The 27,224-nt window shown below is 39.9% G+C and overlaps 1 protein-coding gene across 1 annotated transcript in view; it reads left to right on the top strand.

Annotated features, from left to right (window-relative positions):
* Aff2 (AF4/FMR2 family member 2) overlaps positions 1-27,224 on the top strand; it is a 316,042-nt gene that overhangs the window by 9,073 nt on the left and 279,745 nt on the right. The window contains exon 3 of the mRNA XM_010616851.2: positions 2,893-3,753. Within this exon, the coding sequence (XP_010615153.2) occupies positions 2,893-3,753 (861 nt within the window). The remainder of the gene's footprint in view (positions 1-2,892; positions 3,754-27,224) is intronic.

The raw sequence follows: 27,224 nt of genomic DNA on the forward strand, positions 1-27,224 counted from the left end.
TATATATAATATATATGTGTGTGTGTATCTACATATACATAATTATATTTAATTAATGAAAATTGTTAATGTGTAGATAGTTAAGAGGAGATTAATTTTCTAGACATATTCAGACAGACTTTTATTTTCTGCCTTAATTATATTTATTTGGACACAATTTTAGATATTGACCAGTTCAGAAGTTCTGCTAATTTAAAGCATACTTTAAAACCTACATGTGAAAAACATATGTAAGCATGCCTCAAAAACCCAGATCATTATAACCATAAACACAAGTTAAGAGACATAAAAACTAGACAGACTTTTTCTCATCGAGGACAAGATGAACATTTCTTCTGTTTACTACTGAAACAAGAGCAGGTATGTGACTAGCCTTCTCACAAGCATAGTGAGGCTATTAGACCCTGCCGATGTTGTCCAGGAGAGTCTGGTTGACTGCTCTGGGCCATGCAGTTTTCAGTGGTCTCTGTAATGCCTAGGGACAAGGGTATGATTCCGTAGTGTTGTTTTCCCTGGTAGTATCAGATCCTTGAATATTGCCAGGTATCAGTGTTGGTTAGCCATACAGTTATCTGGCCCAAGAGGCAATCTGTTACAGCGGCCAGAAAACCCCTGCAGATGTTTAAAGCTTGCATCACTGAGTACTTTCTGGGCCCTTGGCATGATGACATTTCTTTGTTTTATATTTAGGGATTGACTAGAGAGAAAGACTGGCTTTGACCGCTGCCTAAATAGTTCATTGTGCAACTCAGTTTAAGGAGACTACTATATGCAAAGAATTTATTCTTGCCTTTGCTAAAAAGTAATGTCTGCCATTAAAAATGACAATCTTAGGGAAATTTAGGGAATAAAAGTGATTTCTACCTATCTATGTCTTTTAAATATGCTTTTCAAATGTACTTTTGAAAATGGAGAGATTATTCAGCAGAGGATTATATAGAATGGTAATTGTTTAATCACTGCTTCAGCACCAAGGTGGCATATGATGCAATACAAGATGTTCTTGAGGATAAGAAAACTAAGATCAACATGTATTTATTGGATTTCTAAAGATCACTATCCCCACAGAACTCCCTTAGCATATATTTAGCATATTTTTTCCTTAATCTTTGAAATTCATATATCTCTAACTGCCTTCATTTCTTTGGAAGTGTCTTATATGATTTAATATGTGGTGTGAGTGAAATACTTCCTATGGTACATGTAGATGGCGCTAATAATGAGGCCAAGGTTGCTAGTTTGCTTCTTTCTGTGATTGTTCCTTCTTGGTATCCTTTGCTGGGTCCTCTTCTTCCTCCAAACTCTTCAAGGTTGATGTTTCCCAGGGTTGGCACCTGAGCCTGGTTGATCTTTTCATTCTACATTTCCTTTTCCTGGGTGATTTCATCCATTTCTAGCATGTCACTCTCCATCCATCTGCATATTCTTTCATCTTCACATACAGAGAACAACACACAGTCATACAGTGTAGGGTTAGACTGAGATCCCAGACTTGGGTAGGTGTACTCCTTGAGTATAACAGGAAACTGGGCACTTTTGAAGGCATATGACATACTTTAGATGTTAAACATCTATCTTTAGTGGAAAGTCTACCAACGGAGAGGTGGTCACCCTCTCCTAAGGCTCCTGGGATCTGAAGGACACCCCCAGTGATGCCTTCCCTATCGAATGGCCCGATTGCTAGATGGCTCCATGAACAATGGTAGCCTCCTTTGACTGCAACATTTTGGGCCAGATTAGTGCAGCTTAGGCACAAAGAAGTCCTTTGCCCTTCGGAATTCAATAGCTTGTTTTCATAACCTCTTTGGCATGTAAAGAATACAATGAAAAGCGATTTTCAAGGATGAACAACTTGAGTTTTACTCAAAATCATTTCCAAGATAAAGCTACCCACTATTTTTTAATCGTAAAAGCTTTGCTTTCTTTATTGCAAAAACCTATTTAGGAGCTTAATTATTTTAAAAACAATCACAGCCATTTTATGAGATTAGTATATCCTACTGGAGGTGGTGAGCTGGTCTTTTGATTGTCCGTAGATTGATTTGATTGCCTCTGTAGTTCCTACACATTAAGCTAACATTACTTTTAAAAGATTAGTTTGTTTTGATTGACTTAAACAACTTTAAATTTTGGAATGAATTTTTCTAAATCACTGAAAAGACACAAGAGAGCTTGAGTCACTGTTGATCAACAATTGCATCATTTCAAAGTAAACGACTATGAATCATCCACATGTAAACACAGTTGCCCCCACATTATGTAGGCAGACACCAGTAACTTATGCAGTTCTTTGCTGAAAAGGAATTAGATTCATTTTAGTCATAAGTTAACTCAATTAGATGGCATTTTAATCCCATACCTTTGCTAAATTTCACATGGTCAGGATAGCACAGTATAACTGAGTTTCTCACCAAATGACCTAAGCCCTTTTCATGGTATAATGTGATACAAAGGCTGATGTGTCAAAAATATGTCAGTGGAACATTCCATTATATTGGCAGTGATCACTAAATGGAAGTTGTTAATCATAATGTAAATTTGCATAATGTGTAATGTAAAAATTCAGCTCATATGACCTAAAATAAGGGTTTTTCTGATACAAATAATAAATTATATAATTTAAAAACTTTCTCCCATTGATCATGTTTAAGAGCAGGCTGGGAAGCACACCAACTGTTAATCATACACACTCATTCCAGGAGGCTCTTTCAGTAGCATTATTGATATTTCTCTTACATAGCACATGAAAAGTATAAAATTATATGGCGGCATGACAATTTTAAAGAACCCTATCTGCTAGTCTACTTAAGGCATCTGTTTGATACATTAACATTAGGAAACACAAACCTATTCATTCTCTCTCCTCCCACCCCCATCTTTTTGTTATTTTAGACAAACAAAGGTGATGCCCTTGCCAACCGAGTCCAGAACACGCTTGGAAACTATGATGAAATGAAGGATTTGCTAACTAACCATTCTAATCAGAATCATCTAGTGGGAATCCCAAAGAATTCTGTGCCCCAGACTCCCGTCAACAAAAATGAACCAAGCTTTTTTCCAGAACAAAAGAACCGGATGATCCCACCTCACCAGGATAATACTCACCCTTCGGCCCCAATGCCTCCGCCGTCTGTTGTGATACTGAATTCCACACTCATACACAGCAACAGAAAATCAAAACCTGAGTGGTCACGAGATAGTCATAACTCTAGCACTGCACTGGCAAGCCAGGCCAGCAGTCAGCCAAACAAGATGCAGTCTTTCACGCAGGACCAGCCTCAAGCCAGACTGGAAGACTTCTTTGTCTACCCAGCTGAACAGCCCCAAATTGGCACAGCTGAAGAGTCCAACCCATCTTCAAAGGGAGACAGTAATCCCAAGGCTGGTGGAGAAGATGCTTTCAAAGAAATCTTTCAGTCCAACTCACCAGCAGAATCTGAATTTACAGTGCAAGCACCTGGGTCTCCCCTAGTTGCTTCCTCTTTGTTAGCTCCTAGCAGTGGCCTTGCGGTTCAGAACTTCCCTCCAGGGCTTTACTGCAAGACAAACATGGGGCAGCAAAAGCCAACGGCATATGTAAGACCCATGGATGGCCAGGACCAGGCGCCAGACATCTCTCCAACACTGAAACCTTCCATTGAATTCGAGAGCAGCTTTGGGAATCTGTCATTCGGATCACTGTTGGATGGAAAGCCCAGTGCAGCCAGTTCAAAGACTAAACTGCCAAAGTTCACGATCCTCCAAACAAGTGAAGTAAGTAACATTTAAAGTTTTGTTTCATTGTTTAGTTCGCTTTTCTAACCTCTACTACCAAGTATTCACAGACAGCTCTTATTTATTTTATTGAGCTGTATGTGAGACTCTTCAAGGTCAGAGTCTGATTCTTGATCTTCTGTCACTTGTGACGTGACTGATTAACACTGCAAACACAGTTTCCTCTCCATGATTCGGAATGACAAACGACATGTTGGGCTGAGTGAATGAAACCGTGAAGTTATAAAAGAGTTTCAGAAAATATATTTGAAGTAGCATTACATACAAATTAATGACCCTGGAGATTTTAATTGGTCCAGAGTAGTATAAGGTTCACGAAACATTGGTGAATTACTTCGTATAGGTCTTCACTAACCAATAGCATATTGTAAACGTAAAACCCAGAAGTCCCTTAAGGTGCGAGAATGTACAAGTGTGTGATTTTTCTGGAACCTGAAGTGGAAGGCATTCTTTGAGAATTTTAGTTTCCTCAGTGCTTACAGGGCTGTTTCTAGGAACGATCTTAACATCGCTTTGCATAGCCCTCAGTCCTTCTCCTGCATCACCTTCTTCCACAGGTGCCTACATAGCCCGCTTAAACATCCTACCTCTATCCCTTCTGTCCAAGCAGAAGGTATTATGAGCAACAGAATTCCACTGAGCTTAGAGTGGCTAAATATCCTACCCGTCTCAGGAGTTATTGCCTTGTAAAAGAGAAGTCCAGAGGGAACAAAAGCCTCTCAAAGGAGTGAATCGCTAATGATTGGATTCCAGGCACTGTGGCCCCTGGGTGGGGGACATAAACGGGGCTGCCCCTGAGACACCACCATGTAAGCAGCTGCCTACTGCGCCTCCAGCACTTGATTGGAAGAAGCTACTGCCTTTAGAATGGATTCTTCTTAGTGGTCACTAAAGGCTTGAAAAGACGCAGAGGAAGAAAGTAGGTTACAATTTGTACCCCGTAGGAGACTCCAAGGTAGCGGTGTGTGAAGTAGAGGAGTCTGCCCCTGGGAGCCCTCTCGCTCATCTTCCTCTGTGCCTCCTCAGCAGGTGTGGACACTGGGAATGCAAAGGAGGGGAGGCGTGGGGCTGTTGGGGTTGGATGCGGGGGATGTCTGTTTTTAATAACTTTCATTTCTGAGGCGAGTTGGCCTTTTGTGTCATCATCCATCAAGTCTTGTCGAGCTTCCCCCTAAGTATCGCTCCAGTCTCTCACCTCTCCTCCACCCTCACTGTTTTCAGACCCTCTGCCAGCACCTCCTAACTGGTCGCCCTCCTTCTAGTCTCATCTCTGTTCCCACCATCCTCCGTAAGGGCTGATCTCATAGGTGGATCTGGCCATGTCACTCCTCACTCTCATTTCTTTGTCCAACTTTCTGCCTCCCGTTCACAAGGCTCTTCCCTATGCTTCCATCCTCCCTCTGTGGCCTCGAATTTCACCATTTCCCATCTGCCAATGTGACACCAGCCACGTGGAACCACCCATGGTTCCCTGTCATGTCATGCTCTGTTGCGCTTCCTTGCTTTTCTGCCTGCTGTCTCCTCAGCCGAGAGCCTTTCCCCACCCTCCCCTGTCTTCCCAGTGGATTCCTGTTTCTCCTTCAAGTCTGCTCAGTGGTCATCTTCTCTGCGAAAGTCTCCCTGATCCTCCTAGTTCAATGACAGTGCTTCCTCTGGGTTCCTTTGGCACCTTATTACACACGCCCTGCCTGACGCTTACTTCTCTGGATTGTAGATACTACTTTGTGTGTCTGTCTCCTCTACTAGACTGTGAGCTCCTTGAGGGCAAGGACTATCTCATTCTTTCTGTATTCCAAGTGCTTAGCAAATGCCTGGCACATAGCAGATATTCAATAAATGAATGAATGGACTTCAAGGATGGTTACTTGATTACATTTTCTAAGCCATAATGTGAACCAAATAACATAAACAAAGATAGAAATGAATACAGAATCCAACCTCAGCTATATATTCTTTAATTGTAGTCTGTCTGCTTGTGTGCTCTATTGTATAGTTATTGAGAAATTCTAGTCTAACGTCTACTGAGTGACACAATACTGTTTTGTTCTTTTTTAAACCAAGGATCTCCTTTGAAAGAGGACTACAATGGAAGATTGGGGTGTGATGCTTATCCCTTTCTTTCTCCTGGCATCCGCTTTTCCCTCCTTACGTAGCACTGCCATCATTCAGGACTGCCGGAAATAGCACTGCTCCATGCAGCAGTCTGATAGCCCATTTCCATACCTCATTAGTGGAGTGACAGGTCGCAGACCCAGTGGGATCCATTCCATTGCAATCCTCTCTCCTGTACATTCACAAATGGGCTGACCCAGATTCAGAACTGACTTCGCTCTTCCACTCAGTGCTCTGGCACACCAATGAGAGGTACACTTTCAAACAGAGTCTGAGCTGTCATCAACTCTGCAGACGATTCTCCCAGGAGCAGCCTTTAGTGATGGTGCAAATAGACTTTGATAGAGCTTTGTATGAAAAGTGGGTCAGGTGTAAGAGAGTCATGATAGGGGATCAGTGGAGAGAGTATTTATTTTAAAATACATGTCTCAAGAAAGGATTTTAAAGAGGAGCAGAGAGAAGCGTAGGGCACTAAACCCAGAAGAATATACAGAATGCAGGGGCAATGTGAAAACCAAAAGTAGGAAGAAAGAAAAGGAGAGGTTAGAGGGCCCCACAGACAGCTTAGAAGAATGAAGATTCAAATATGGGAATAAATGTAGACAGGGTAGAGCATTATGGAGCTTTGAACCTAATGGAGTTTATGTGGCTAAAAATGTGACCAAGTCTGAAAATTCGCCCTATTAAATCTTGATGCACTTTTCAAAAGCACTTAGCGTTAGGGTCCTGCCCCAGTTCCTGGTGCCAAAATTTCCAGGCACTGGGTTCTGTATCCCTACTCATTGTGGCCATCTTTGCTGTGTGGTAGCATTATTTTGAGTTATTACAGAAAGGAATAATACATTTCTCTGAGTATTCTCAACTCTTCCCCTGACTCTGGTGACAAGAGGTTGACGGGTTGTGCTAGTGAAGTGCATTTGGGATGGGAGGGAGCCGAGGGAGCTGAATGACCACACCACAGATATTCTAGGATACATAGATTGACCGATAGTATTAAACTTGTGAATTGAAATATTACAAACTCTAATTGAAATGTGATACACATCCGTATTTATGTGCCCATGTTTGTTTAAATGCCTATACTTGTGTTTATAGTGGATAAGTTTTTTTCTTATCTGTGAAACATTTCCATGCTTCTTAGACTTTCGGTATTAATAGTAAGGATAGTAGAAGTCTAACCAACCTTATTACAAAATGTCACCCTTTGCATTCAAGTATATCATTTAAACAAATAATCTGTTTAAAACCTTCATGTTACCAAATGTATTAACATTTCAGGCAGCCAAAGCAAGGCTCATGTGTTCTGCAGTTTGGGTTGAGAAGAATTTTCTGGGAACTGCATCTGAAAACAGTAAAAGGACTATTCAAATTGAGCGGAAACCCAGGGTGCCTTGCAGATGGTGTTTTATTAGCAAATGAATTTGTTAATAAATATAAATTTATACATGATTTCATTACAGATGCTTTTGTTTATTCTTACCTTAGGATAAAATAAAATCTGCTGCTGCAGATAGCTTTGCATTTTGGTGCAATTTGTTATTGGTACTTTTTGGCAACTAATTTCTTTTTTCAATTCCTTCCCTACCCTCCCTTTCATCTCTTGGGTTATCTTCTTAGTACACAAATGAAAGGACTTGTGTCTCCTCTTAAGTGTCTCAATGCTATTGTCACCCTACAGGGTCCTTTGCTTTCCATGTTGCTTTTGCCTATGATCTGAGGCCTCAAATCTAGGAGCCTCTTAGAAAACTTTAATGTAATTTATATGAGACTTTTCTAGCTTAGTGACTAGTATTACCAACCACTACATGAAAAATTATTGCTCACATTTGTGACTGTGCCTCTCATTTTATGCCCTATGCAGGGAGCACTGTGGGTATACTTAGCTATATTAGGAAGTAGAGCCTAAGTTCAGGTCCCTTGCATGAGAAGTGAAGAGAATGTCGGGGTCTTTGCAGCGGTGTTGTAGATGTGTCTGTGCAGCCACACAGAAATGATCAAGGCAGCTCCCCTCAATCACAGACAGCCACCTAGCCGCTAAGTGCCACTCACACACAGCATTTGTTACTGAATGCATGTCACAAGATTTTGTTTTGTTTGGTTTGGTTTTGCCAATTCTTATGGAGGTAAAGTAGTATTCAGTCCCAGGCCATAACTGGCCTAATTTCTATCCCTTCAAAAACAGAGACATCTCTGAATGTCTGAACGCTTTCAGGGTGTCAGGAAAGACTCTCTACCTTAGCATTTGTTCCAGAGATGGGTAGAGTCTGGAATGCTTTGTACCCACTTTTCAGCTAGTCTGTTCCCTGGTGATTCTCTTTTGTTTATGCTTTTTGACTAACCATTCTCATTGCTTATTTTCATTGAAATGCGAACTAGTTTTTCTTACTACCCATTCTCTTGTCCCCCCCTAATTTTAGTGTCTCCCTAAGACAGTGATGGTGAACCTTTTAGAGCCTTCAATAATACAAACATCTCACTGCAGCATGTGTGCTGTAGGTTCGCCACAACTCCCCTAAGGTCATGAAGTGGCATCACTGAGCATCCCGAAAGGACTGTGATACCAACAAAACACCAAGTCCAGCATTGTTTGTAATGGAAAGGCCAGAGATGATAGACAAGGGTTCGATTTAGTCTGTCTTATTTCAGTGATTAGGAAAGGTGTCCTGAGGAAAACAGGCTGAAATTATTCTCATATTAGGAAGACAAACCCATCAGACATCAGCATATAGGAGTTAAGCAGGGAAAATTTTACCAAAAAATGAATAGGAGATGGATTTTGAACTTGCCCTTGAATAGAAGGTCGAATTGTGAAACTGGAGGGCCTTTCACATATGAGCATATTAGTGATGGGTGAAGAGAATGTCATGTAGGAATAAGGGAGAGGAGACCACTGTAAGCCACTTTCTCAGAATAGGCCAGTTTGTCTGCAGCTGCGACTCTGTAGGACAGAAGTGATATAGGGCTTGAAAGCTAGCCTGTCATTTTTCTTTAGCGTCTGGGCAATATGGCAGCCAGGATGTGACACTGAACTTGAAATTTCAGCATCCTTGGCTTCCTAAATGACTTAGGAATTTTCACAGCCAACTCTCCTCACCAATTCAAGCAGTAAGTTCTGAGCTCTCCTGAATTTGTTGTCTACTCCCTTACAAGAAAGCATATCTCATTTCTTCTGTAGGCACCAAATTTTCCTGTATGTGTTCTCGAGGCTCAGTGGCTGTTCTACACCATTTCCCTGTGAGCACCTCCCTTTTGTTCATTTTCTATCTCTTTCATTTGCTCATTGACATTCAAAAAACTCAGTGATAGATCTTAATGTTGGCATATTCAAGACCATGCCATTGCCTAGTTTTATTTTTCTTTCTTTTTCAAGTATCATTATCTCTCATGTCTATTCTTCTCTAAGGTTGTTTGTAATTGATTCTAGCCATCAGCATCCTGGAACAGTGTCAACAATTTCAACATTCCAGTTTTTCAATCTAGCAGAGTATTTGCTATTTTGTGTATCTGTCTTGGTGGGTTTTAAAAAAAATCTTTTCAATTTTGACATTTTCCTGGTTGAAAAGAAGGCAAGAGATTACTTATTCTTATTCTGTAGCAAAATGTCAATTCTTATGCTATACAAATTGAAATTATCATTATTAAAATAATAATATAGCAGAAAGCATCACTACGAATAACTCCTGTGATTTTTTTGAGATGGCTGAAGTAATTCTTTATATGTAAGGCCATGTGGAATTTTGTAACCCATAGTTTGGATGAGATACATTGATATGTGTGTTCCACTTCTGGCCTGGACTTGGGTTTTGAACTTGAGGAGGTGATCTTTCCCTTTCTAGGCCTCTTGTCACATATCAAGTTTAGACTCACTCCTCAGTGAGATTTCTTCCAGTGCTAAATTTCTCAGGATGTTTTTCTACATTGTGGCTAAGCCCAGAGCCACCTTGTTTTTAAAGTAACTTCAGCGATTCCTTCCCCTGCCCTTTGTCCTCCAAGACTATTCACCTTTGAATAGCAGGGAAGCCTTCAAGCCCTGCCTGCACACTACTCATTAGCTACCTTTCAAAACAGTATGGGAATTGCTAAGACTAAGTAAATATGGGAGATCAGAATGGGCTACTTTTAGAGTTTGACTAGCAATTTAGCCTGGAACATTATTATATTTCAACTTCTTTTTTTAAAAACAACAGCTATATGATACATTTCATTGGAAATAACCAAGCTGTGGACTCATCAAATAACCTTTTAATCCTTTGTCACCCCATCCACTAAAATAATGGAAGACAGAGAAGTTTTATCTTCACATTACTTCTAGGAAAGTATTTTGACAGATTCGGTATGCAGTAAAGTGATAAGCTTTTGTTATGGGTGTTCCAAATCATCCTGTTATCACTGGATATATTGATCGCTTTAGTACTTTCTGAGCCAGTCATAAAAAAAGACTGCCCTCATTCTGCATTAAAGAGTAAGAAAAATTGGCAGGTAGATAACCATATTGATTCAACCCAAATAGTAAATGCAAAGGGCTGTAGAGATGAGTTATAAAACTTTCTATGTGTGTTGTAGGTCTGTTTAGTATTTTTAAGTGACATGAGTACAACTAAACTTTAATTAACGAACATTTAAAAATATAGCATGCTTCGATTACCAAATTGAGTTTGTAATATAGGTGATAATAACAGAAAACTATTACCTTGAGATTTTATTATTTACAAATGACTTCATAAAAATTATCTTATACTGATCCTATCCCAAAAGGAGCTCAGAGTATGAGTACTCCCTTTTCACAGATGTTAGAACTTAATCTCAGAGAAACAAAGGGTCATTTGCCTAAAGTCACATGACCAGCCAGTGGCTATGCTGGTCTCACTGCCATTCCCATAATGGCACCTTGTGTACAGCATACCACTGTGTATGTATGGGTTAACTTTCTAAATGTAGCTTCTCCATTGGCACAGTAAGGGGCAAAAACATACCAGCTTAATTTGAAATTCCCTTGCAGGGTTCATATTTCAAAAGTCTGAGCCTGAACACACAAAAAAGAGCAATTTTTTTCTTGTGGCATTACAGGTTACACTCATGTGTTTTTCATTTACAAATATGGCGAGAAGTTGTGCTTTTGCAATATTCCTAAATGAGTAACATATGACACAATTTGTTAGAGAACTTTGCTTGGTCCAGAAGGTTTCTGAGTTTTTGTCCCTTGGTGAGATGACTTTAGCAGAATGCTCAGACAACAGGTAAAAGTCAGGATTTCCATGACTGAAGCACAACTACCCTCAAGATACACCTTAAATATAAATGAATCTCAATAGAAAGGGAGCATAAAAAATTACCATAGGGATTAGGAAGCCTTCTCTCAAATACTTGAGCCCCTCAAAGAGGATTTAGTTCAAAAATTGTTTAGGATCATCAAATAGCAAAAGTAGTTAGCAAGGAGCAGTCAGGATCCCTGGCTTTCATTCATAGATACTAAATGGCTGAGTCTCACTTTACCTCAGCAAAGGAGTGGCGGTAAAAATTCTTCTGAAAAATTCAGTAAGAGTAAGGGGGCCAAGTAGCTGTGAAAGTCTTTGGGAAGTTTGCAAAACTGTGGAAATGGGAGACATATTGGTTTCCTGAATCTGTAATAACAGAGTATCATGACCTAGGTGGTTTAAAACAACAGGATTTTCTTCTCTCCGGTCATGGAGCCCAAGAGTTCAAAAAAGGTGTCATTTGTGTTGAACTGCTGCCACATTTTCTAGGACAGAATATTTCTTTGCCTGTAAATGGCTTTTGGTAGGCATGGGCAGGCATTCCATGGCTCGTGGCGGCACCACATCATTCTCTGTCTGAGCATTTACATGGCCTTCTCTGCATATCTGTGTCCTCTTATTCTAAGGACACTAGTCGTAGGACTTAGGGCCCATTGGATATGTCAGCTTTTATGTCTAGGTCTTTAACTAATTGTATTTGCAAATACCACATTTCCATTTAAGGTTCCAATCTGAGGATCTGGGTGGCCATAAATCTTGGAAGGGCAATATTTAACCTCTGAAAGAGGAATCATTCTTCACATTTTCCAGAGTGAGAGTAGAGGTGGTCCAGGCAGTGTCCATTGTGAAGAGGGCAAGCCAGTCTTCAGGATGAAGCTAAGGCACCCCATCATGAATATATCATATCACAGTGATCCATACATACCCATATTTACAGCAGCACATTTTATAATAGCTAAATCTGGGAAAGAGCCTATATTTCTATGAGCAGATGAATGGATAAAGAAAATGTGGTATTTATACACAGTGGAGTACTACTCTACTATAAGGAAAGATAAACTTATGTCATTTGTAGGAAAATGAATGTACCTTGAGACCATAATGTTAAGTGAACCAAATCAGATACCTAAGCTTAACTGTCACATGATTTCACTTACGTGAGAAACCCAAGATATAAATAAAGCGCAAAATTAAAGATAGATAACAACAAATAAGAGATCAATTTTTTGCAAAAGGGAAGTGGACCAAGGGAGGAAGGGGATGGGGAGAGATGAAGAAAGAGTTGAGATGTTATGTACAGGTACTAACTCCCCGTGAGGAATGCAATCACTATATACTACAAGCGTGAACTGATAAATTAGAAAAACAACAAAAAGCAAAAACAAGCTAACAAAAAGTAACTTCTGGTTTAGTTCTGATGCTCATCCAGAACTTCTTTTAGCTCTTCAACTTCACTGTGCCTATCTGAAAGACATTGGCCGTGTATAAACTAAGTACAGTTGTGCAAAACTCACTTAAAATAAATCTTTTTGTGTAAGTGGCATAAACTTTCTTTCCAGCTAAATAATTGGGAAGAAAGAATTTATCAGTGAAGTTGACTCAGGTATGCCTTATCTGGGCAAGGAAATATTTTGTGTAAAGTTTTCCACTTCAGGAACTGTATACTTTGTGTCCCAAGTTCTCAACTCTGGCATTTTAGTGTGAAAATAACTATAAGAAGTAGGTGAATGAAGAAAATGTCATATATGGGTATTGAAAGTTGAATATCTCATATTTTCATGTCATGTGTCATAAAATATTTTTCTTTTGACCTCTTCCAAACATTTTAAGTATAAGAAGTATTCTTAACCTGCAAGCCATAGGAAAACAGACAATGGGCTGGATTTGACTGGCAGAACAGGCTTTACTATTGACTGTTGAGCTAGATCTAGGCCACATTTCAGACAGCAAACAATATTTGGCCTGTTACACATGCCATCAACAGGAAGATGGGTATGGGCAGAGACAGGAGGGAGCTCAGCCTGGTGGCTTTCGGAGAGCAGAATCCTGGATTCGGCAGAAGAGACGTCTGTATTCAGGGGAGAACTGGCCAGTGGAGTAGAACCCTGACCCAGCCTGCAGGCAAATGGATGGAAATACTTAGTGCCCAGGAGTAGAAATACTCTTAAGCATCACGAATTACACCAACTGCTGAGGAGGTCCTTTTCCTCAGTGATTCAGGGGATGAGGACGGTATTGTCATTTTGCTTCCTTAGAATTGCAGTGCCTAAACTCCAGGTCAATAAACCATTAAAATGCCTAGGCTTGGGCTTAGAATTACAGGACACAGAGTGATTTCAGAGATAAGCACTAAAAGCAAGAAAGTCCTATAATTTTATCAAGGGGAAAGAACGGCAAAGGTCATATTCAATTGGGATTCTGGAATCCTTTATAGATCAAGACTCGAGTATGTAGTTGACATTGGTATGCAATTTCAAAGATTCTAGGGGTACCAAGTCCTCTTGCATAGCCTAAGATTTTGGGTTCAGTGGGGCAAAGGGATCAATGGCTATGACAGCCCCTACAGGGTCTTTGTAGCTGGTGAGTAGGGGTGTTTATGTGCATGTGCACACATGTGTCATGTGTCCATATGTCTTTTTCAGGAGGCCAAGAATCCCAGTGGGGGAGAAAGCTAGACAATGACAAGGTTTCATGGTACTTAGGTTTTTGCCCGGCATTCAGGTTCTGAGGTATCACAGTATGAAGGAGTGGTAAAAGAAAAGATCTATTTAGTTAAAGCCTTAAAGATGAGGTGAAGATGGCTCAGGTTTTGAGAAATACATGGATTAATAGGGGTAAAGTGGTCAGGTCATAGCCAGATGAAATGGATTGCATAAAGACTTAGACATTGGTGGGGTCTCAAGGATCACACTTTTGATCATATAAGGATATCATGACTATAGTGGTCTTGCTGAATACTAAATATGACCCACAGACAAACACAAAAAGACTAGTGTAACATTCCAGGTTGCCAGTTGAATCCAATATCATAGATCATATGCATTGAGGAAGATTCATTAGAAGATAATAGCGATGAAACCCCATAACTTCTTTTATCTGTTTGTTTTAGTCACTTGGCCAGTCAACCAGTCATTCAGTGGGCTTTTATTGAGTGTTCATTGTGCTCCAGACTTTATGCTAGGAGCTGGAAAACTGAGATGATGAAATCTCCATTCTGCCTTACTTGACGTAGTTTAAGTCAGGGCATATGGAAACAAAAACAGGAAAAAAAAATCACAGTGCAGTAAAATAAAAGAGTGGTCAGTTTTCTTAGAAGATTGTTCAGCACTTTTCAGGAGCAAAAAAGAATGTCTGAGGTATTTAACAAAGCTTTTTCAAGGAACTAGCATGCTAACTCTTGGAGCATGGTTGGAAAGTTCCTGGTGAAGAACTGATATAGGTGTTTCCTGTAATATGACACACATCAAGTTGATGTGGGACTCTTGACACCTGAGAATCATGATTAAAAGTATCATCTGTGTTTGGTGAGTTTGAAGGTGAAGATCAAGGGCTTGGTGTTAGCGTCTAGTGATGAAGAGTCTTTTAAACCACCAAAAGGTACAAGGTGTAAGCCTGATATTGTTTTAGAGAAGTCATATTACCCAAGGTGTGGAGAAAAGTGAGTGACAAGCATGAAACAAACAAACAAAAAAAGGCCAGCCTGATTTGAGCAGGAAGATCATGGAGCCAGCTGCCCTAATATTCCAGGCCAGAAACACTAGCAACTTGAGCTAGGACCACTTTTTGAGGCTGATTCAATGGGATTTCGTGATTAATTGGATGGGTCATTGAGAGGAAGCCAACAGAGAGGCATCTGAAATGACATTGAGGTTTCTAGCTTGGGCGAGCGATGGATGGTGACTCCATTACTCAAGATTCCTGTCTTTCACACTCAGATTTCCTCAAAGCAGGTAAGTTTCTCATTTTATTTCTTCTATTGTCATACTGTCATGATATTACAGGCTTTGAGTGTCGTGGTATTTAATTAATGTTTGGGCAGTGTTTCTTGGTGAAGCTATGTTCAAAAAGAACCATGATTATTTTCCAATGCTTCTGTGAAGGATTTATTTCCTACAAATGGCCTTTTTGGTTCACCACTTAAAAATTAATATCTTTCCTCAGAAAGATTTTATGGTACATTAGAGAGTGTGGGGGGAAATATGCCAAACACTTTCTTAGAAATCAATGGAATGGAAATGACAATTTCCATTAGTTATGCACTATATTAAATATTAAATTATGTTTTGTATTTTGTAATTTTTGAAGTCCAATGAATACATTTCCAGTTAAATTTATTTTGTAATGATAGCTATGGTCTTTACTGCTATTCTTCCTGACTTTTCTCCTTTATACTGAAGCTGTCTCCACAGATAACATGTTTACAATGGAGAGTTGGAGTGACTTTACAGTCCACACTAACCCCTCTCCATGATGTAATGTTGAGAGAGAAATTATATCCTTTGATTTTGATGGAGTTGGTGTAGGGGTTTCTGAATGGCTCTCTATGAAATTTGTTTCCTCAAAAACATGGCTCAACTCCCTTGTCTCTATTTGGTGTACACAGTCATTGCCTTTCATTTAAGGTCAATGCATTTTGGGCAGTGGAAGCTGAATAAATGAGCAAAATTGACCGTACAACATTTCTCAGTCAATAGTTCCTAGGATTACAATTGGGTTTTACAAATATAGGGAAATTAATCATAATGTACCTAATTATGCTCATCCACATCTCTTCTGTTCTCAGTTGTTTGAACTTCTGTCTATGATACCCATATACTGTCTTACTTTAAAATTACTGTAAACACAGAGACTTTGAGAGCTGATTGTCTTGTTTTTTGCAATAGAAAACCTAGAGGGTCAGCAGGAAGAGGTCTCACCAAAGGCCTTTACCACATTCAACTGCAGAATTGAGCCCTGAACCCTCTACTCACAAATCTGGGGAGTAAGTTAACAGATAAAATAAGAACAGCTTGGATTTCATTAATGCACATAGCTTAAAAATGTGGCATTCTGAGAAAATGGAGTCCTCATTTTCTTTGAGTAGGGACTGCTACTCAAGTGGAAGTGGCTGCAAAACTGCAAGGATGATAGTGGTACAATTTATGGGATTAGAGGAACTTGATTCTGGGAAGACTCTATAAAGCCCACCAGTCCAACTGGCTTACTAGAAGCATATTAATGTGCTTTTAGGCTGTGCACACCTCATTCAGGAATGGGAACGTCCTTAAAGGCCACAGGTTGACTTTTCATCTGAGAGCACTGACAAAACAAATCAAGAATATGATGGCACTTGACCATTTTTGACACCTTAAAAATACAAAGGACAGTTCCTTATTTGATATGCTCTAGCAAACATATTAGTCATAGGAAAAAAGCAACATATAACATGTATGTTTGACTTACAAAGGAAAAGAAATCCCTGTCCCCTAAGTATGTTTATTTCTCATTCTGTGGGGAAAAGGAAGGAAATTGAGGCTGCAGTGTATCGTTGAATGTTCCTGAAATTAGCCTTTAGAATTTAGGGATATTGAAAGATAAATACTAATTTCTTCTCCCTACACACACATACACAGAAAAAATATTTTCTCAGCAGTGAGAGAAATAACTAAGACAAATTTTCAATGCCTGATTCTCATAATTTAAGTGAGGCAAGGTTTAGTTCAGCTCTCAGTTTGTAAAGGTTTCAGTCCATAGTCGGCTGACTCCAAGGCAGAGTGGTGTGGCAGAGGAGGGTTGCTCATGGCACAGCATCAGGAAGCAGAGAGAGGGAGGAGAAGGAAGAGATCCTTCCAGGCCACGCCCCCATTGACCCATCTCCTCCCGTCAGGTTCCACCTCCCAACATCACATTTAGCTGGGAACTTATCAGTGTACTAATCTACTCACGAATATCATGTTTCCCATGGTCCAGTTGCCTCCTTACAAATCTTACCTATGATTGCATGAGGCTTTGAGGGGACATGTAGATAAACCACAGCATCTGTTCTAAGTTTATGTCCACTAGTTCGGCGCTGATGTGGAGTTAGTCAAATCTCATGTTAATGTCTTTAATGTCCTTGAAACATTAAATCGGAAACATTTACCGGAAACATTGCACCGGAAATAAATCAATGAGAGGCGATATCAGATTTACTCTGTGCATTTTAATTGCAGCATAACTCATGATGGGATTCATATACGTGGACATAAATATTTATATTTAAATGCTGTATAACAAAACAAGCAAAACCATACTTGTTTACTTCTGAGAAAAGATTACCATTATTTTTAATGACAACCTGCTAATAAAGTAAAGTGATACAGGATAAAATGGTTTCACTAATAGGTATTTAAAAATTATGTCTTCATAAATCAAGAGAATATGCTACTTTGAGCTATTGTGCTTCCTGTTTTGAATAAGCCATTCTGCATTTTTTGTCTTTGCATTTCTATTTAATTTGTACATCATTATTTATTCCAATAATTAGTGTTAACTTTCTTGACAGTAGGCGATATAATTACCTTTAAAATTTAAATGGGATAAAAATGCCTTGAGAGCAGGGTTCAGAAAGTCTTCATATTTATTTTCAATTGCTTCTTTAATTATTCATTTGTGTCGGATTTGAAAAAAAAATCTTGAAAAGCAGAAGGCCACTGAGAAAATTCCTCCCTAAATGAATGTGTTGCTTCTTTAGTTGGCTGGGAGACATCCTGGAGATTCACGATGCCAGATTTGAACCCCAGTTCCCATTCAGGTGACCAATCTAACTAGGCTTCTCTTCGAACAGCCTGGCTGGTTGTTTTAGTCTGATTATCCTGAGAGTAAGTTTCCATCCTTGTCCTTGCCCACCTTTCTTCCTGGCTATCCAAGGTTGTATGTCACTGGAATGAAAACTTAGATACCTCCATTCATCAAGGAAGGAGGCAACTACTGCAGCAGCCTATCTGTAAATTCTCAGTGCCATTTATGGGCCATCTTATTTCAAGTATCAGTAGGCAGGTGATTATTTTGTTAAATATATAAATTCATTAGAAACTAATTTATAAGCTTAATAAACCCTGTGATTCTGAGTAAGGAGCCTCACCTCTAAGAAAATCAGTGCTTCAGTAGATGGGAGGAATAAAGTAAGCATGATCTGTGTCATTATGAAGAACAAGAGGAATCTCAAGGAAAGGCTGGTAGTTATATGTCCTTCACTTATGTATTGAGTACATTTACATGCATAATGTAGTTTTACTCTATATGAGGGATCCAAAAATGTTAGAGGCAGTGATTGGATTTTGCCAATTCCAGTCATAGTACATGGCCCAGAGTAGGTGCTCATTAAACATGTGCTGAATCCGTGTGTGAATCCCTCTGAGAACTTCAGAATTCATAGCATGGCTGAAGTGAGTAAACAATAATCACAAGAAAGTGGGCATGCAGTTGTGTAATAACAAGATACAAGCGTCAAGATTGTGTACATACAGGTCTTTGTTGAAGACAAAGGCTCTGACATTGGTTAGAAACGTGTCTGGTATTTAAGGAGGTGAGCCTTCCTGGTGACAGAAATAAGGTGACCAACACTAGGAGAAAGCACCAGATTGGTAACTAATAGCCACTCGCTAAATGAAGAAATCAAGCTTGTTTGACCTTTGCTAAGCTCACATTATTTGTAAAGTGTCATGCTTGGGTGCGAAAAAAGACACCAGTGGAAACCAGAGAGCTAAGGCACAATACACAACAGACAACAAAGCGAAGCTTAGGAGTAGGGTAGCCCGGGAGTGCAGAGAGCCAGGGTGACAGAAGAGCCAGGGTGTGGGCTGGCACACAGATTTAGGGTGTCTGGAGCAAGATGTTGTGTTCTGCACTAAGCCTTACAAAATCATGGACGTGCATAACTTTTGGGGGTCTTAGATCTTTTTGAGAAGCTGATAAAATCTCTGGCTCCACTCCTCACAATAATGGAGAAATAAAAATGCCCAAACAATGCTCTGTGCTATTGTCTAGGCTTCCTGAAGACTGTCACCCTTCCAGATCACTTACCCACAATTGAGACTTCTCAGGGTAAAAACTGCTTTTGGAAAGGGGTGCATTCACATTCAATTTGCAACTCAATGCCTCTAGCTATTTGATTTGGGCCAGTTTCCCCAATCCTTAGTGTCTTAATTCCCTCATCTGTAAAACAAGGATAGTAATAAATACTTCAGAGTGTTTGGGTTAGCAGAAATCATGTGACCACACCCATGGCATTTGATTTTCACAATTTCATGTTGCTGTGCACGTTTCACTGAGAGAGGGGAGTTGCACGAATAGCTAGGTTATTAGCGAATATTGTCATTTCTCCATCCTTTCCTATTGGTCAGCAGATCACTTGTGTTTTAAAATCATCTGCAATATGCTAAAATTATGAGTACATGTGGAAAAATTACTTGAGAAATGTAATCCCCGTTGAATTCCCTAGAAAAGTGAATCAGTAAGTGAGCCCAAAACCATTTCCTAACAATGTTGGTGACCATAATGTGTTAAAAGGTGTGTGCACCTGTATGTTTGAATAACAGAATTTTTATGGGGCTTCATGGGCACTTTATTTCCCTCTCCCCGGCAGAAGGCTTTGTCTTTCATACTTCCCAACACACCTGCAACCATCTTTGTGTATTTCTCAGTGGGATGTTTTGATTTACTCTGGGATGCCTCAAGATTTAGTTAGGAACATGAATACTCACATAGAAGCACATACACATATGCATGATGCATAAAAGCATTATAATAACAGAGTAAATGCAGCAGGTGACAGATACGTTAGTCGCTATACAAACTTATAATGTTTAGTGAAGAAATAAAAGGAGGGTGGCAATAGGTGGTTCGGTTTAAAATCTAAAGCTACTCAGTTGGTCATCATACAGGTGGCTTGGTTTGGCTTTGTATCCTGAGAATGGTTTGATTGTAGGGCTTAAATCTATATAATCCTAATTTTAAGAAAAATGGTGAAATAAATACCCATTATACACACAAAAGCCCTTGCGTTCAGCTTTTCATTGCTTTGCAGTTATTTTCTCCAAAATAAAATGAGTAATTATTTGAAAGTACTTTTAGCGCCCGCACTATGTGGGCTAAGCTTGTTCCTGACATCTACAATCCTTTCAATGGAAATGCCAAAGGCCCCCTGCTACCAAGGGCTATAGCCAAGTGTCATGTGAGTCACGCAGGTTGCAGGAGAAAGAGAAGGCTGCCAGATCAGCTTGCTTTTGAGAAAGATGCAAAATGCAAGAACTAGCAAACAGCAATGAAGTCTTGTCTGAACCTAGGCACCAAGTAGATATTTCTTACATGGCAGGATGGGCAGAAAATTGGCTGGATGGGTGGATGGTAGGCGTCAAGCATGCCTAACAATACAGCAAGTTTAGAATTTACCTAATGGATCATCAGGGCATATTTTTTCACTTCCCGGAAAAACAAATCTCTTTCATAGCAAGACATTTGTGGTTTGGTTTATCAATAGCTAACATTCTATATTTTATCATAAATGTATTAGTGAGTTCCTAAACTATTATTTTGGTGAGATATTTTTTCTTCTTTTCTTGTGCCTGAGTAATTCCAAAAAGTTGATGACTTGGTTAGGTAGTAACTCCTGAGCCTCCGAGCTTTGGTGGAATATAAAAAGAACCATGGTGCACAGGAAATGGCCGGTATTGTTTTTCTCATTTTCACTCTCATTAGTTTTATTATTAAAAGGACTAGCCTTCTGGAGGGTCAATAGTGAGAGGGGGTAAGTGCTTTGCAGTACCACACCCTTGCCTCAGGTGACTGAGAGGAGAGATTAGCAAAGACCCTTACCATGATCTAGCTGATCTGAATTGTGGTGTTGGTCACACATCCATCAGGAAAGTTGGGTTTGCCCTCTGAGCTAGGTCGTTCTCAACTGTATCAGAGAGGGAAGTGATTCTTGCCTCACTTTGTTTAAAAGGCTGTGTGAAAATCGACAGTGTTTTAGATGCACATGAGTAAGTGCCATGTAAACTGTAATGTGCTTTGTGTATGTAAGATGAGGGCTCTGTACATCTTCATTACACCTCTTCAGCTGCTTTTATCTATCCAGCTAAAATTGCTTATGTGTGTTCTTAAATAGTGACTGAATGGATTGGCATTTGAGGTTGAAATACCATGCTTTGAGCTCTTTGGATATTTATGACCTTCCAGAGTTGCCCATGTGGACTTTGGTATTTTGCTGTCTGGTGGGGGAAGAGGTCTGGCGTGGTGCTGGATTGTTCTTATATAAATTTTGTCCATGTGCATTTAACATGTTTGTCTTAGGTGGGAAATGTCTTTTTAAATTATCGAATGTTTATCCAAAGCCTATTTTCCCCTTTCCATTGATCAGTTTTTAAGTGCAATTGTGCTCCTAAGCTTTGTAAAATGGCTGCCCTTCCTCCAGCTCAGCCTTGCTCTTGACAAAACCCAGCCAAAATACTTTGCCCATTCTTGGTCAAGGTTCAGATTTGAGCTCTCCCCTAGTGGTAAGATACTTTTAGTTGGCTTGTTGCCCCTGAGAAAACTACTTTTCTTGGATTGCTGACTTTTATTAGCTTTTGAGAATTAGAGAACTAGTCAGCTGTGTCCAGCCTGTGGTCCACCCTTTTTGTCTGTTGCCTTCTTTTTAAATAGACATTAATTATATTATTTATTTGATATGTGGTCCGAGACAATTCTTCACTCAGAAAGAAAAAAAATGGGGGGGGGTGCAAAAAATGTTAGGCCACAGATTGGACATAACTGCTAGAGCGAGCTTGCTTTCTGATGACTCTTCAATTAAAATGGAGGTGTGCCTGGGGGGACATCAATTTCTTCGGCCATACCAAATTTCTCAGCAGTTGCCCTGTGTGAAAGCCTGCACAAATGTTTTACATGAAGCTAGACCTGTGTGCAGGCTAGATCTGGAAGTCACTAAAATTTTTTAAAGCATCATCACTGGAGAGGAAGCTACACAGACTATTTTAATAAGAATAGAATCATTATGGCTATAAAATAATTAATGGATACAATTGGCCTTCGCTAATCAGAAGTCTTTTAAATTAGAAGCAGTCAGCCCTTAGAATTCTTTCTTTGAATTCAGCAGTGCCCAGCAGTTTTAATTTTGAAGGAAGCTTTTGGTTGGCCTTTACATCTGTAACTTCCCTTTCCAATTCCACATATTAATACAATAATGCATGTGAGCCCAAATAATATTTTTCTGAGAGCTCCAATATATTTCTACAAAGCATTTTAAAAGCTAATATTGTGTGTTTGATTGATAAAGAATCATCCATAAGTTAATGAGGCAGAGACCCAATTTCTTACCTGGGTTCTCTATTCAAAGCATGAATTTCTTTAACCATTCAACATAGTGCTTTAGATCACACACACAGCTGGCCACCTACACAGGTATTTGGTTCTCTGCATGTTGGAGCAGAGCCCAAAGGTTGAGCACGGACTTGGGTATGCAAGTGTCACTTTACACAGTGAGCAGCCCAAAAGCTACATTGAGAAATGCGATTGTAATCATGTGGTGAAACAGAAATCAGGCCATTGCAGCCACACGTTGTTGTATAATAAGCTCGGAAGGAAAATGTCTTCATTTTGGCTAATATTGTCATCTTTTACACCTTGGTTTTATTATTACCTGTTTTCCACTGGCATTACCTGTATTATATATGGGTAGGAACCAAAGTGGTCCTTAGGCTCCAACTGCTAGGTGGAAATAAATATGTACTTGTTGAAAAGCTTCTCTAGTGTGTCAGGAGAGCTTTAAGTAGTATAACTTAGATTCGATTCCAGGGTAGACATATCCAGCTATGGACATTTCTGTAGGCACTGAAGTGCAAATTAAATGTGCTGAAACCCCATTAGAATCAAATCTGATGCAAGGAGCCTGTTTCCCCTGCGGTGCAGTCTGGGCGGTGGGATGTGAGCTGTTGGGCTGTAGTGCGGCTGGGTGGAAGAACAGTGGCCGTGGTTGAAAGTAATTTAGTAATTCGCTTTGTACGGTGGGTAATTCTTGCATTGTTTGAACAAAACCAGAGACATTTCAGCCTAGGGAGTTTTCCTGGTCTCATGACAAAAACTGTTGGAAGACAATAAAGAGATATGCATGGCCCCCTATAGCATTCATACAGAGACTTTCAAGGTTTCATCCCTGTTGGGCACAAATCATGGCTTCATTTGGTTAGGACATTCAGTATTCTGAATACCTTAATAAAGGGGTTAAATTCTAGAATACGGGGCTAAAGCCTCATTGGAGAAATAGCTGTTATTTTATATAATGAACGTTATGGAGTTTGAAATCTAAATGCTCACAATTGCCACATGTGTATCTCTCTTTTTCTGTATAGCTCTCTCCCAACCCCCTACCAAAATATCACTCATTGTTATTGCTTGAAAATTGCAAGTCTGTTTAACTCTTGTAGGTTTTCAGTGCTTTGATATGGAAAGTGCCCAGGTGAAAGCCCCTCCCCGCCACACACACTTGTGCCCAGCCCCTACACATGCATTCATATGTGCTTTTGTTTCTTTCTCAAGAGATTTGAAACCAAAGGCCTATGAATTTTTCAATTTCAGAAATGACCAACGTGGAATTCGGTAGTATATTAGCAGTGGAAATTTTGAAGTCCATGACTTTCAGCAAAATCTCAATGAATCAGTGAAATCTAATAAAAATGATAATAAACTGCTGAATTTCTATAATGGCTTCTATTCTGAGGAGTTCCTGACAATTTCCTATACATTTGAAGCAATCCAGGAATTGGAGAGTGGGGTGAAAATGTTGATTGTATTTTCCATGAGCTGAGTGAAAGGCCTAGGAAGGGAGAGACACCCACAGTTATGCCGAAAGTGCTTCCCACCTTCGCCTCAACATCCACAGTGACAGTGATACTTGTCATTTGCTCTTTGTTCATTCTGACTGTGACTCCCTCAGCACACATTAATTGAGCACCTACTCTGTGTAAGGTAGTGAGTGACCAGGTGTCTATATAAATTACTGCTCTGAGCAGGACTCTTGGTTAAAGTGAGAGGGAGTATAAGCTGGTGAAACAGGCTTCCGACTCCAGCAGAGGAATCTTTGACAAGTGACTTAGCTTCACCGAGCATCAGTTTCCCTAACTGCACACGATAATGATGTATGCACCAGATGGCATAAGTTTAGGGCCTAACAGTGCCTGCCACACAGTAGTTCCTCCTCTTCCCATGGAAGCGTTCCAACATTTTTGTCCAATACTTAATGGGATTAATCAAATGCTGTAGCTTTAGGTTAGTAATTAGGGTATATTCGAGTCTTTCTTTAATGCTATTTAAACCTTAATTCATAGAGAGTGGGGTCTATCTTTATTTATCTTTGCCTTTACTATAGTGCCATTAATCCATCAATTAATTAATTCCATAGCAGGTCATCAGATTCAGCAAACATTATTTTAAGAATAAGGTAAGCATGGATAACTAGGCAGGTAAAGGAAAATAAATGTGTCAAATGAAAAACCATGGAGCTTAAACAGTGTCTGTGGATTCTTAAAGAAATTCAAGTCTAATGCTTAAGCAGCAGCTTGGGACTGGAGGGATTTCCCTGACTATATTCAGATGGGTGAATCATCAGTTTTATTGTTCTAGGACATGTAGTGACATTTTCATTGGAACGGGGACAGAGAGTGAGAATAAATACAAGTAACCGTCTCTGTCCTAGGGTTTCCATTTTTAAAAACAGAACAAACGATCAGGTTTCAGTTTCAACTATTTAAAAAAAGCATCTTGCCAAGAACTAGTTTTAAACCTGTAATTTTGTCTGCTTGGGGATGTATTTGAGATTTTGTTTTAGATATTTTAAAAGTTACTTATGGAGATTGTAAAAGTCTGAAAGTTTCTCATGCAGTTGGCCTTGTTTCTTTATTTATAATTACAGTCAATTAGATGGATATCAATGTGTTGATTTGGTAGCAGCAGAAAAATTTAGTAGTACCTTTCACGGTAGAGAAAATGTTTAGAAGCATATTTTCAAATGTCATTTAGTTGATGATATTTAGAGTTTTCTACATATTTAGTTTGCTCCTTAAGATGATGTTGGTACTTAGGGAAGAGCTCATTATCTTAAGCCTCTGATTTACCTTCTGTTTGATTCTTCTGTCAAACAAGCAGCTTGTTTCACTCCAGCTTCTGGTTTCTTTCTAAACAATGTTTCTCCCTAGTGGCAAAACCAAGGATGTAGGAAGTCATGCCACCGCCTAGTTTTCTACATATTTAGTTTGCTCCTTAAGATGATGTTGGTACTTAGGGAAGAGCTCATTATCTTAAGCCTCTGATTTACCTTCTGTTTGATTCTTCTGTCAAACAAGCAGCTTGTTTCACTCCAGCTTCTGGTTTCTTTCTAAACAATGTTTCTCCCTAGTGGCAAAACCAAGGATGTAGGAAGTCATGCCACCGCCTTTAGGAGAATGTGTGTGTGTGTGTGTGTGTGTGTGTGTGTGTGTGTGTGCGTGCACGCACGTTTTAGGAGAGTGTGTGTGTGTGTGTGTGTGTGTGTGTGTGTGTGTGTGTGTGCGTGCACGCACGAGTGCACACATGCTGCTGTTGATGGAACTCAGGGCCTCATATATGCTGGCCAAACGCTCCACCACTGAGCCACACCACAGCTAGATATTGATGTTTAAAATTTTCAATTTCTAAGGAAAAGTCACAGGTAAAGAACTTCAACTTCCATATGATAAATCTCATTCCTTTTTCCTCCCCTGTTCCCTCCTCTCCTCCCTTTCTTCCTGTATGGTATACCGACTATGCACTGGGGCTATGTATAGAAAGCTGCTTTCTAGGCACCTCTCCTTGGGTAGTCCCATAGGTACCTGATACTCTGCATAACTAACAACAGACAGTTGGTGGCACTATCAGTTCCAGAACCCTGGGATCACCCAAGATCCCTCCTTATTCCCTCACACTCCACAGCTTACCTGTCATCAAATCCTAGCTTTCTCATTTACTTCTAAACTGTAGCTCCAGTCCTTTGGCCAGCGCCTTAGACTGGGTAAGCATCATGTGTCACTTGCCTCCCACAACTGACTTTTTTACCTCTGGTCCCTTCCAGCCCCCTCCCCACCCTTCCCAGGCCTTCTTTGCATTGCAACCAGTTTGGTCTTTCAGTGACTTATGCTGCTTCAAGAAAGAGACCCAAAGAAATTTGCTTTTGACCTGGTTCTTGCTGTGTTCCCTTGCCAGCTTCTCCCAGAGTGCCCTCGTACACTGCCTTCAGGCCACATGAGATGTACCAACATTCTGTCAACCTCTGATGCCAACATCCTCTTCACATTCCAGGAAGACTTAGCAGGCAGGGCAGGTACCCTGATTCTCTGCTCCTTCCCTGAGGGATCCTGCTTCACCTGCAGCAAGCTTCACATCCTTCTTTTGAATGATTGCTTACATATGCTTTTTCTCAAGTAGCCTAGAAGCAATGTCTCTGAGGGCAAGGATTGTGGATCATTTTATCGTTGGATCCCCAGTCCCTAGCCCAATGTCTAGCACTCGAGCAGCTGCTCGGTACACACACTCTGCAGTCTGTGGGGTAATTATCCTACTTGAGGCCTATGTTACTATGTATGGATAAAAATCTTTCCGCGGGGTTCTCAGTGTGGCCTCGTGGAGTGTGAGGCAGTTCCTCGGTGTTAAGTGTATGTGTTTCTCATGGCCACTTTTGTGCAGTGAGTTTCTTTTCTCTAGTTCATTTGGATTCATTTGTCCTGGTCACTGGAGTAGCAGTGGTGAAAATGTGTTGAGACCAGAGGTGAATGGATGTCCATTCTGAATGTTGGCCATACTATCAGATCCTGAGGGCATTTCATTTCTTCTCAATATCCAAAACATATTTTAACTATTTAATATAGGACTGTTATCAGAATACCAAGTTTATGTGATCCAATCTAACCATTCATTTTTTGCAAGCACATTTACAACACTTGACATTAGCTCCTCTAAGCTGATTTACTAGCTTAAGGCAAACTTGAATATTCAGAAAGTGGCTGGCCTTGGGGCATTTGTCATCTCACAGATGAATGGAGCCCATCAGTTATTTGTTTA

Source organism: Fukomys damarensis, unplaced genomic scaffold (assembly GCF_012274545.1).
Source record: "Fukomys damarensis isolate Sample0158 unplaced genomic scaffold, DMR_v1.0_HiC HiC_scaffold_39, whole genome shotgun sequence".
Classification (NCBI taxonomy): Eukaryota; Metazoa; Chordata; class Mammalia; order Rodentia; family Bathyergidae; genus Fukomys; species Fukomys damarensis.